The sequence below is a fragment of the Pseudonaja textilis genome, chromosome 11 (genome assembly GCF_049901715.1).
Source record: "Pseudonaja textilis isolate UNSWEBS1 chromosome 11, rPseTex1.2, whole genome shotgun sequence".
Lineage (NCBI taxonomy): Eukaryota > Metazoa > Chordata > Lepidosauria > Squamata > Elapidae > Pseudonaja > Pseudonaja textilis.
In genome coordinates, this window is record NC_142000.1 from 1,962,852 (window position 1) to 1,975,118 (window position 12,267).

The 12,267-nt window shown below is 48.9% G+C and overlaps 1 protein-coding gene across 2 annotated transcripts in view; it reads right to left on the bottom strand.

The window, feature by feature from the left end:
• Nucleotides 1-6,687: 6,687 nt before the first annotated feature.
• Nucleotides 6,688-12,267, bottom strand: part of CHST8 (carbohydrate sulfotransferase 8) — a 317,845-nt gene continuing 312,265 nt past the window's right edge. For both annotated transcript variants that reach the window (XM_087940402.1, XM_026714454.2), the window contains one exon: nucleotides 6,688-8,401. In XM_087940402.1, coding sequence (XP_087796528.1) covers nucleotides 7,250-8,401 — 1,152 coding nt within the window. In that variant the 3' untranslated portion in view covers nucleotides 6,688-7,249. The remainder of the gene's footprint in view (nucleotides 8,402-12,267) is intronic.

Sequence of the window (12,267 nt, forward strand, 5' to 3'; positions counted from 1 at the left end):
CAGAGGCAAGTTCTTTGTCAGTTTTAGAGCTTTTAAAGGCCACCTACCTCTAGTGGTAGTTAACGGCAATCTACCCACCTTATTGGGGCTCGATTGGTTTCCCCACCTCGGCCTAGGGTTAACAGGAGTCCATGCTGTCTCAACCTCAGACACTGACTCCTTATTCGCTGACTACGCAGATGTGTTCAGCGAGGAGCTGGGGTGTTATAATGGAACCCCCATCTCGTTCACCGTTGACCCCCAGGCAGTCCCAATCAGATTAAAACCACGTAGAGTTCCATTTGCTATTCGACCAAAACTAGACGCTGAATTGGATAAACTATTAAAACAAGGGGTCATTGAGCCAACAGATTTCGCCAAGTGGGAGACGCCCATTGTCACACCCTCAAAAAGATGGTAGCCTGAGAATTTGCTCGGACTACAAGACAACAATCAATAAATATTTACAAGTTAGCGCCTACCCCGTGCCCGTCATTCAGCACTTATTGCACACATTCGAACCGGGCAGTATTTTTGCTAAATTGGACATGTCTCAAGCATATCAACAGTTCCCTGTTGATAACCAAACAGCGGAACTTCAGACCATCGTCACTCACAGGGGTGCCTTCCGATGCAAGCGTCTCCAATTTGGCGTAAGTGTTGCCCCGGGTATTTTCAATCCCTCATGGAGCGGATTTTACAGGGCCTCCTGGTGTAGTACCCTACCGACGACATCTTGGTCTCGGCCAGGGACAGACCCCAACTCTTCCAGAGAGTGCGAGCAGTGTTAGAGAGGTTCAGACAGCATGGCCTCAAGTTAAAAAAAGAAAAATGCGCCATTGCCACTAGACAGGTGGACTTTCTGGGTTATAAAATTGACGCCTCTGGCATTCACCCCCTGGAGTCCAAGGTCAGGGCGATCCACGAAGCTCCCACACCGACCTCCAAAACGGAGCTACAAGCTTTCTTGGGACTCCTAAACTTTTATGCATCCTTTTTGCCCCATAAAGCCTCAGTAGCCGAACCCCTACACAGATTACTAGACAAAAAGTCACCGTGGCACTGGGGGCACAAAGAAGACCAGGCGTTTAACGCCGTCAAATCACTACTTACGTCAGAGGCAGTGCTCATCCAATTCGACCCCAACCTTCCTTTAGTACTGGCAGCAGACGCATCCCCTTTTGGAATTGGGGCGGTCTTAGTCACCGACTTGCCAATGGCGCCGAGGCCCCCATCGCCTTTTTCTCCAGGACGCTCTCGGCCACGGAGCGAAATTACAGCCAAATAGACAAGGAAGCCCTAGCAGCTGTTGCAGCCGTGAAAAAGTTTCACGAATTCCTTTTGGCCACTTCTTGAACTGGTCACCGACCATAAGCCCCTCCTGGGCCTACTGGCCGGCGACAAACAGACACCTCAAGTCCTCTCCCCTCGGATGACAAGGTGGAAGCTTTTCCTAGCGGCCTACTCATACAAACTTATCCACCGCCCGGGCAAAACTCTATCCCACGCTGACGCACTCAGTCGCTGCCCCTTACCCGCTCCGGCTGAAGACCCAGCTCCTGTCAATGCCATTTTTGAAATCACCCAGTTGGACCTGCCCATCACCGCCCTTGACATCGCCGCCAAAACCAAGGCAGACCAAATGCTCGCCCAGGTGCTCGACTGGGTGAGGAGGGGGTGGCCGGGAGGCAATGTTGATAACAAATTCGCACCCTTTAAGACTCGCATGCAGGAACTGTCCAGTTTGCAAGGTTGTCTACTGTGGGGCACTCGAGTGATCATTCCGACCTCGCTGCGTGCACTGAGTCCTGGAGCGTTGCACGAGGACACCCGGCATTGTGAGAATGAAGGCGTTGGCACGCAGCCACGTGTGGTGGCCGGGTCTAGACGAGGACATTGTCAATTGGGTAAGTTCCTGCAGCATTTGCCAGGAATCCCGTCCTGCTCCCCCATCGCCACCCCTACCAGATGGGAGAGCGCCAGCGCCCCTTGGTCTAGAATCCATATCGATCTGGCCGGCCCCGTGCATGGAAAGATGTTCCTAGTGGTCGTGACGCTTATTCCAAGTGGATAGACGTGGCGCAGCTATCCACGACCACCACACTAGCAATCACCAACGTGTTAACGCGCCTGTTCGTTACCCATGGACTACCCGACTCCTTGGTCTCCGATAATGGCCCACAGTTCGCATCAGTAGAATTCAGCCGTTTTGCAGCCAACCTAGGCATTCGCCACATTTTCACAGCCCCATTTCACCCTGCGAGTAATGGGTTGGCTGAAAGGGCCGTCAGGACCACCAAAGAGGCCCTCGCTAGGTTTGGCAGAGATGACTGGCACCACAAACTCTCACGGTTCCTGATGAGCCAGCACTCAACCCCCTGTGCAGTCACCAATAAGTCCCCAGCGGAACTTCTGATGGGCCGGCGCCTGAGGACTGTATTAGATAGACTGCACCCACAATACTGCCCTGAGTCTCCCCTCGCTTCCACTTCGGGGGGTTAGACATTTTATGTTACAGGAGCCGATATTCGCAAGGAATTTCGCTGGGGACCCACTTTGGATTCCGGGCGAGGTCATCGCCGTCACCGGGCCGAGATCATATAGAGTCAGGCTGGAGGATGGTCGCGTCTGGAGGAGATACATAGACCAACTCAGAAGGCGCCTCAGCAACCTCGCAAACAAGAATCCAGAGTCTCCAGTCGAAGGGGAACCGTCCCATCCGCCACCCAGCCACATCGCACCCAGTGACCAGTCTGCGCCAGCGGTCGTTCCAGTCAGCCCAAACTCGGACAACAGCGCCCAGAGAGTTGATCAACCGGATCCAACCCACGAGAGTTTGACTCCAGAAACCAACCCGGTGGTTTCCGAGGATGCCCAGTCCAGAGAGAGTGTTGGCGACACTATGCCAGCTCAACCGTCACAGACTGATACCGAACAGTCAGACAATGTTCCCGAGTTGTGCCGCTCCGGGCGCCAACACAAACCCCCCATCTACCTCAAGGACTATGTGTGTTCGCATCTGGGGGGAAGGGGTGTTATGTCCTGAGGACTCAAGGAGTTCTCACTCAGGTCCACACACTTTGTGTGGGCGTTATTCCCCCATTCCCATTGGTCGGTTCTCCCCAGCAGCCAGCTATAAAAGCAGGCTGCGGGGTCCAACTGGCTGCTGATTGCTGCGAGCCAGTTCCAGGCTTGGCAAGCACGGTCAGCCCTTTATTTGTAAAATAAAGTACTGTTGCACTCATGCTCTGGTTCAGCCTCTCATTGCTCAAACTTAACAGGACTGTTATTGCTTATTTGACTGTGTTGCCTTAATGCCACGCCCTGGGTCATCACAAGACCCTTGTCATAAGTCAAGGACTACTGTTTGGTGGCTAAGGTTACTCAAATATGCTTGGAGATGGACTGTGGCTGGGAGGTCCAAGTTATCTGGATGAATTCAGTCCTGTGACACCTGAGGATGTGGACAAAATCCTTCCATATATGAGTCCACTCACCTGTCGAGCAACCAGGGCTTGGGTCCATGCAGTGGTATCAGCACATTTGAAGGAACACGCTTCTTTCTGCCTTTGAAGAGGAAGTCATGTGCCTCTTCCTCAAGAGAAGTTTTGTTTTTGCATTTTGCAAATACAATAAAAACAGAATAAGAACACAAAGAGAGGCTATTACTAGACAATATTGCACCCCCCCCGCCCCATTATGAATAACTATTGGCCAGTTTCCAATCTTCCCTGTTTGGAACAGATGGTTGGAGAAGATGGTTGGCTAGAAGTTGCAGAGGATCTTGGAGGAAACAGGTTGTCCTGACCTATTACTGTTAAATAGGTTTGCAGTGGTTGAGTTTGTTAATGAGGTTTGGTGGAACTGAGATGGGGGCGGTGCATTCATCCTTGTGTGCTTTCCTCTCTCTGTGGTTTTCAATCCCATTGACCATGGTGTTCGTATGGACTGGCTGGGGTGGAGGGGAGATTGGCCCCTCACTTTGCAGGCTGGCTCAGGGTTCCATGCTTTTCCCCCCGCTGCTTAGCACCCAGCGGAACTGCTGGATGAGGTATAATCTGTCATTATGCTAACGATATCCACAGGGGTAGGATTCAAAAATCCCAGCAACCAGTTCACTGCCCAGTCGCTGGGTGGGTGGAGCCATGGTGGGCAAGGCCGACCAGAACTTCCTATTTTCAGTTTCTGGAGGGCCTCCAGGGCCGTTTTCACCCTCCCAAGGGTTCAGAGGCCTCCCTGGGGCCCCTGGGAGGGCAAAAACAGTCTCCCCCGGGCTATGGAGGCCCTCCGGAAGCTGGAAACAGGCTTGTTTCCGGACTTCCAGAAGGCCCATTTTTTCCCCTCCCAGAGCTTCTGCGCAGACCCTGCACTTACCTCCATTGAACATGAGCCATGTGGAGACTCCTGAGAGGGGCGGGGTGGGAGGGAAGGGGCCGCTCAGTCAGTTGAAATGCCGGTTCACCAAACCAGGTGTAACTTTAACACCTGGTTAGCCCGAACTGGTAGAATCCCACCCCTGGATTCATTACAACCCTGAATTGGGCAGGTGAGACTGTTGATGTACTGACTTCATATCTGGAGGCTGGTTGGGATGGGGTAGAACTGTCATGGGTCTGCCCCTGGATCCCTGTTCTGACCCAGCTCCCAAACACGACAACATTAACTCAAAGATTCGTTTATTGGGCATGCCAGCAGCCCTGGCAAAAAGTTTCTCTCTCAATGCCGACTAACAGGTCCATCCAGTCAGAAGATGAATAGTTGCCTGCCACCCCTATTCATCTCCACCCCCTGCCTTTTGTCCCCAGAGCTAGGGTGGGGCTTTGCTAGCAGCGGTGGCTCTTCCGTCCCAAGGACCGGCCCATAGATTTCCACTGCTCTCCTCCCCTCTGCCATCTGTGCATCTGCGTGTCAGGCACTGGACCCAGCTGTTCCTCCTCTTCCTCATCAGCCCGCTCCAGACCTGGGGGCTGTTGACTCTCTGTCTGAGGGCTGACGGATGGCCCAGGCCCAGGCCCAGGCCCAGGCTCTGCCTCTCCTTCTTCCAGCTCCATGCCCTCTTCCCCCGCGAAGCACCCAGGTTGCCCTGATATTGACCGTGACTCCCATGCCTCCTCCTCCTCCTCTGATTTGACTGCTGGAGGGGCTGCTGGCTGACAGGCCACAACAATGCCTCTTCAGGTGCAGGTTCAAAGGAGGAGGGCATTTGAGTTGGCAGAGGAAAATGAGGAGCCAAGTGCTGGTCAGGATCGGGGTTTGGAGAGGGCTACCCTGAGGAAGCAGCCTCATCTGAGTCATTGGACGAGTGACAGGCTAAGGCTGAGGCTGAGGGAGGTGAGCAGCAGCTGCAGCAAATCAGCTAGGAGGCTCCAGGTAAGGACCAGGAGCAACTGCTACCCATTAGCAGCGAGGAGGTGGAGTTTACACCTCCTCCTGATCCAAGGACAGGTAGAGCAGAGAGGAGACAGGCACACTGTTGGTCAGCTAGGCTACTCATGAGGAGGCAACCTTGTGTCAGCTCTGAGACAGGAGCTGCCAGAGCTGTTCCTAATAAATCAGTTGGAGATTATACTTGTCTTGGAGTGATTGATTACCATGGACAATTCTGGACGCCTAACACCTTGCCTCTCATGAAGGATTGCACTGCCGTCTCCTACTTAACCCTCCCCTGAGGACTTGAGTATTCCTGGAGCAATGGGCTCAGTTCTGTGCCTTGTGTGCTCATGCCACATATCCTGACCTGTTTGACTTGTGGATTGCTTTCCTGGACTTTGTGTGCGCCAGTGACTCTTGCTGTGCTGAGCTCAGAGTCCAGACCTGTTCAACAGGTGTGCTTTTGGAATATCTGTTTGGGGGTTTGAATAAACACAGGTAGACTTTTGCTGTATGTACGTGTGTGGGGGTGAACAGGGCAGCACAAGAACAGACTTTGGGTCAATCCTGAGTGGCAGTGGCTATTTTGCCCTCTGGGCTGGGAACATCTCCATTGCTGACCTTGAAGGCCAACTGTGGGCAGGCAGGTATTTGTACAGGTTCCTCTGGTGTCATAATCGTGCCATTTCCTTCACCAGGAAACCTTTCAGATAGTCACTCAGGCCCTGATCACCTCAAGGTTGGATTACAGTAATATGCCCTAGGTGGGGCTGGCCTTCAAAACTATCCAGAAGCTGCAGCGGGTACAAAACTCAGTGTTACGAATCACTACTGCTATGTGAGCTGCAGAGCTTGCCAGTTGGCTTCTGGGTGCAGTTCAAGCTGTTATTACCTATCAATATTTTCATGGCCTAGAGCAAGGGTGTCAAACTCAAGGCCTGTGGGACATATCTGGCCCGCAGGGCCATCCTGGTCTACCCGATGTGAAGAGGAAAGATTAGGCCAATGTAGCTTCGGCCTGGTCTACCCAATGCGAAGAGGGAACATGCCAGCAGTTAAGGGAAGGGTGTCAAGCTGGCCACGCCCACTGAATCACCACCCCCACCTGGCCCTCCAAGGTCAACCACAACCTTGATGCGGCCCTCAATGCAATTGAGTTTGACACCCTTGGTCTAGAGCCCACTTAGCTGAGGGACTGCCTGTCTCCAATGGTTTCAGCCTACTTGGTATATCTGGGCTCCAGGTCTCTTCAACTCAGGGCTGCCATCTTGTCCTCTGAAGCGTTTCTTTGTCAGTCCCCCACCCACCCACCCACCCAGGAATAGCATCTCCCAGAGATATTGCCGGGATGATATCCATCTCTTTGGCTTCTGGAGAGCCTTTAAGACTTGGCTCTGTTCCCCAGGCGTGAGTTTAATGTGCGTGTTATATATGATGGGGACCCTGTTATATTTTTGTGTTGCTTTATAGCCGTTTTGGTCAGGGCTGCCCCTTTCTGTAGGTTTTAACTGTTTAACAGTTTGGGAGTTTTGCAAGCCTTCCAGAGTTTTCACCACAAATATAAGGATTCAATTAAATTAAAATGTGCCTAACCATTATGGTGCCAAAGTGACGAAGTGTGCCCATTCCTCTGAATTTGTTTTGTGATGTCCCAGGCCAAACAGAAAGGGTGAAGCTTGGATGGTGACATTGTGAGACCTACTTTATCAGCCTTGCCAACCTCACAGAGACACCCATGTGAGAACTGGAGATTGCTGGGAATATGAAAGACAGAGCAACTAATTTAACCTTCTGGTGCAATGAAGCTCATTCATGGAGCTTATGTATTAGTATAAATGTCTGTTCCACAAAATTGCATAGGAGGAGCCCCACAAGGTTGCAACCAACAGGTCACCTCCACTTAATAAAGGTCTTCAAAGGGCTTTGAGTAATTAAACATTAAATAATCCATATAATAGAAATCATAACTACTCTGCCTTTGAGAAGGAGAAAGCTGTGTAAAATATTGTTGTGTGATCTGAGAGGTTGTCCTCTCTTCATTGGAATGTCTATCTTTAAACCTAGGGAAAGTTAAGTTCTGGGGAGCATTTATCAAATGGAGGAAAAAATTAGCGTCTTCTTCCATGGTTTCAAACTTCCCAATGAAGTCATAGTCTACTAAGCACGGACTACAGAGCCTGTTGATGTGATCCCAGTGGATGTCCATGCCGACCGGCCGATGCACATCGAGAAGATACTGAATGAACTCTTTGAACTCTACCCCAGAGCCTGTCCTCAGAGCCTCCTTGGTGGCATTGGGGCGATACTTGGAAATAATGGGCCTGCCAAAGACGGGGTGGTAATAATTGTTTGGATGCTCAAACTTGTCTCGAAATGCCGACACTAACTTCTCAAAAGGTTCCCGGACAAAGAGCATCTTCGTGTAAGTACTGAGCCTGTAGTTGATCCCTTTGTGATCAAAACTGTCCAGCTTCTTCAGATAATTCCCGTAATGCACGGTATTGTGCTGAATAACCCTGGTTGAGGAGGCCAGTCCGTTCAGAACCATGAGCACTCTCTTCCAGTTGGAGCAGCCAGCTTTAGGGACTTCACAATATAAAATTCGATATTTATCTTCCACAAATATCCTGGACACATGATAAGGGGTGATGACTCTTTTGTTGTTGCTCTTGTACTTGGCGCAAGTCTCCCTCATGATGCGTTTCCTCTCTCGTTGGACCTCATAGAGGCGTCTCCACCTCAGCTCGTCCTTCCCCTCAGCTTTCAGGACGGGCAGGCCGAGGAAGGAGCCGTTCACTGCAATCCGGAGGGGGCCTCTTTTCAGGACAAATCTCCTCCTTCGTTGATAGGCCCTGGCAGAGTTAGCAGCTGAACTTTTCCGCTGTCGGTCTCGAATCCCCACTGAAGCCTTCCGGGCACGGCCTGAGCTGCTTCGCTGCTTCACAGACTCATCTTGCATGGGGTGTAACGAGGCCCCCTGGTTTCCCACCAGAAAGATATAGCCTCCGTGGCCCTGCGTTTTCCCGCCCTGGTCGTTGCTCGAAGCACCTTCCTAATGGAAGAAGAGAACCAAGGCATTACTCAATGAAGACAGCATTCATCACAGCTGGCAGAGTTTAATGATGCCAGTCCTATCTACCTTTCTAGTTGAGCCAAACTTCATCACGCGGTGCACTGGCTTTACACACCACCCTGAGGCTGCGGTGCTGGGTTTTTTTTTTTTACTTCCTACTTTTGAATGTGTCGCTATTAATCTGAACATCAATTCTAGAGATAAACCCGAGGACCCTGGCAAGGAAACAGGTTTAATATTTTCAAAGCTTAGCATCTATGAAGATTCTCAGTCACCCAGCTCACAGAAGTGGTTTTTATTTTTGAAAAGAGGCCATTTGTGTTAACACTGAGCAGCCCTCTCCTAACAGTGCGGGAGGGATAAGACCACCACCTATCCCCAATTTACAACGGAGTCCTTTTGGCTGTTCCAAGAAGATCCCACAGCTCTGATTCAGGTGATCCTGAGGTCACAGATAAATCCCCCAGTAACCACAAATGGCTCCCAGAGAGCATTGACTGAATAGAAAACATATTTTTTCCTATCATTCCCCCTCCCATCAACTAATCTCAACTGTCAATAACAGTCCTTCCATCTCCCATCTCCCATCGCCCTTTATATATCCGATGAAGCTTCTGGGATAGGAAGCAAAAAAAATCCTCAAAAAAAAAATCGGTCCAGTTGCCTTTTCAAAAATAAAAACCACTTTTGTTTCAAAGCTTAGATGCAAATAGAGGGACGTTTTCCTTTCGGGAAGACTTCCGACAGCAGTTTCCAGGATGTTTTCAGGGGGAGAGCAAATGCCGGAAGATGGCAGCCGTGGCCCTGCTTTAAAGACCCGCCCCCTTTGTATGTCTGGCAGAAGGGGTGGGGCTTAATCACCTTGCCACCTGGCCCACCTGGAGACGTTGTTTTCCTCTACACACAGATGCCCACACTTTCAAGGTTGAACATTGAGGGACATGTAGAAGTGAAGATAACAGTTCTATCTATACTGCAAAGTTCTCACTTTTCCGCTAAATTAGAATGATTCCCAGCTGATGGACCCACTGACGCCATCAAGTCCAGCCCTTTGCTCAGTGCAACAATCCCATTAAACGTATCAGTCAAATGGCTGTCCAACTTCTGGGTGAGCACATTCAGCAGGAAAGGGGAGCTCAGGTTCTTTCTGGGCCAGCGGTTCCTCTGTTGCTAGGAAAACGGGTTTTTTCCTAACATGTTAATACAGGTCGTCCTGGACTTACGACCACAACTGAGCCAAAAAATTTCTGTTGTTAAGTGAAACAACACAAATGCTGGGCTCAATTTAGTTAAGTGAAACAATTATTCAGTGCATTTTGTCCCATTTGATGACCTTTCTCATCACATTTGTTTAAGTGAATCCCTGCAATTGCTAAGTTAGTAACCTGGTTGTTAAGTGAATCTGGCTTCCCCGTTGAATTTGCTGGTCAGAAGTTTGCAAAAGGGGATTACAGGACCCCAGGGCATGCAGTGGTCATAAACATGAGTCAGTTGCCTAGAGTCTGGATTTGGGTGAAATGATCCTGGAGTTGTTACAAAGGTCAAAAAGTGTGAAAAATGGTCATACGCCACTTTTTTTTGGTGCCGTTGCAACTTTGAACAGTCACTAAATGAACCATTGTAAGTTGAGGACTTATCTGTATGTTTCTGCACCTTGCTCACTGAAACATTAGAGAACACATCTTTGAGGTTCTGTGGCATCACCCTCCAGGTGTCTGGCCTTTGGGATTCCCAGATAAACACTGGATGTAACATCATTCTAGTACAGGGGTCTCCAACCTTCACAGCTTTAAGGCTTGTGGACTTCAATTCCCAGAATTCCTCAACCAGCAAAGCTGAACCTGTGCAATGGGCGCGTTCTCTGAATACCTTTTTTTGGGGTGGGTGGGTGTATAATTCTTGCTGTGTGAATGTATGCATGTGTATCTTTGTGTGTGTGAGTGAAAGGAGTGGGGCAGCACATTGTGAGGAGAGGAACTCATAGGGATATATACAGGGTAGTGGGACAACTTGCCACAGCCAACTCACCACAGCCAACTCATCACAGGCAACTTGCCATGGGACAACTTAGTGCGGGACAATGTAGCAACTCTATTTATTTAAAATAAATAAAAAAATATTTACATTTTTGCCATTTTATTCTGTCATTTCTTTTTGCACCCTTTCTTTAATGATTCTATTCCACCATTTCTTTGATGTTAGTATAACTCTTGTCCTGCAGCGAGTTGTCCTGTGGCGGAATAGCCATGGTGAGTTGTCCTGCAGCAAATTGGCCATGGTGAGTTGGCTGTGGTGAATTGTCATAGGCCCCTCTACAGGGCACGTCAAGATACCTTGATTGTGTGATTGAACTGCTAGCACTTTTCTCTATGTGTTGCACGGATGATTTGATTGTACGGCCAGAGCTGCTAGCTTGATTTTCTTCATCGTTCTCCGTCCTTTCCCTCCCCAGGACTGCCCTATGAACATCTGTAGTTGCTCTGGACAGCCTGGTCAAAACTCTGTCCAGTCTCTGTTAATTAAAGAATGGGTGTGTTTGCATAACACATTTGCACAGCCTAAAATGGGATAATTTGTAGGTGAGAATGTTGTGAGAAACAAGCAACTGACTTTGCAGAGTTTGCAATTGAGAGAATCACATCAAGTTGCCACAAGGGTCCTTTGCCTGGTTATGATGTTCTTGGTTATCTTGGTTTCTGTTCTTGGTTTACCATAGAATTAGTGCCACAAGCAGTGAGTCAAGCTACTCACTAATGAACAAAAAAGATTTATTTAGTTATTGGATTTACATGGTTGCATAATTCACAAAAATGCAACTCTGTGGCATCCAGCAACAAAAACTGAGTATAACCATTTCCATTTCTTTCAGACATAAGTTTGAATTATGGTATGTCAAGATCATTTCTGAATTGATCCGTTGTGTGAATAAGGCAAACTGCTGTAATATGTGCCAACTTGAGGATACTTTTAGACTAAAACGTGTATATATTTTGATACAGCTTTCTCCTGCCATAATTTATTTTTCCTTCCAATTTAAAACTTAACAAGGCTATATGCATTTCTGTTCATAGTTTTCACGTGTGTGCTTGTGTATGCTTATACATATATCCACACTTGGAATATGCATCCAATGTTGGTCACCACAATATAAAAAAGATGTTGAGACCCTGGAAAATGTGCAGAAAAGACCAACAAAGATGATTAGGGGGCTGGAGGCTGAAACTTACAAAGGACGGCTGCAGGAATTGGCTATGTCTGGTTTGATGAAAAGAAGGACTAGGGCCGACATGATAGCAGTGTTCAAGTATTTGAAGGACCGCCCCAGAGAAGAGTAGGGTCAACCTGTTTTCCAAAGCCCCAGAAGGCAGGACAAGAAACAGTGGATGGGAACTAAACAAGGAGAGAAGCAACCAGGAATTAAGGAGAAACTTCCCAACAGGGAGGACAAGTAACCAGTGGAACAAAAGTTGTTCTAGAAATTGTGGGTGCTCCATCAACTGAAGTTTTTAAGAAGAGACCGGACAGTCACTTGTCTGAAATGATAGAGGTTCTCTTGCTTCAGCAGCGGGCTGGACTAGAAGACCTCCAAGGTCCCTTCCAACAGGAGTTTGATCCAAGGTTGACTTAGCCTTCTGACCTTCCAAGATCAGTGAAATGAGAAGCCAGATTGTTGAGGGCAATAGGCTGACCGTAAACTGCTTATTAGAGAGGGCTGGAAAGCCCTGTGAAACAGGATATAAGTTTTAAGTGCTGAATGTTATTGCTATTTTGTTAGGCTCTGTTCCTTGTATCCTTTGAGTATGGCATTTTCTATGTGAAACTGATGAATTAGAGAACTTGTGAGT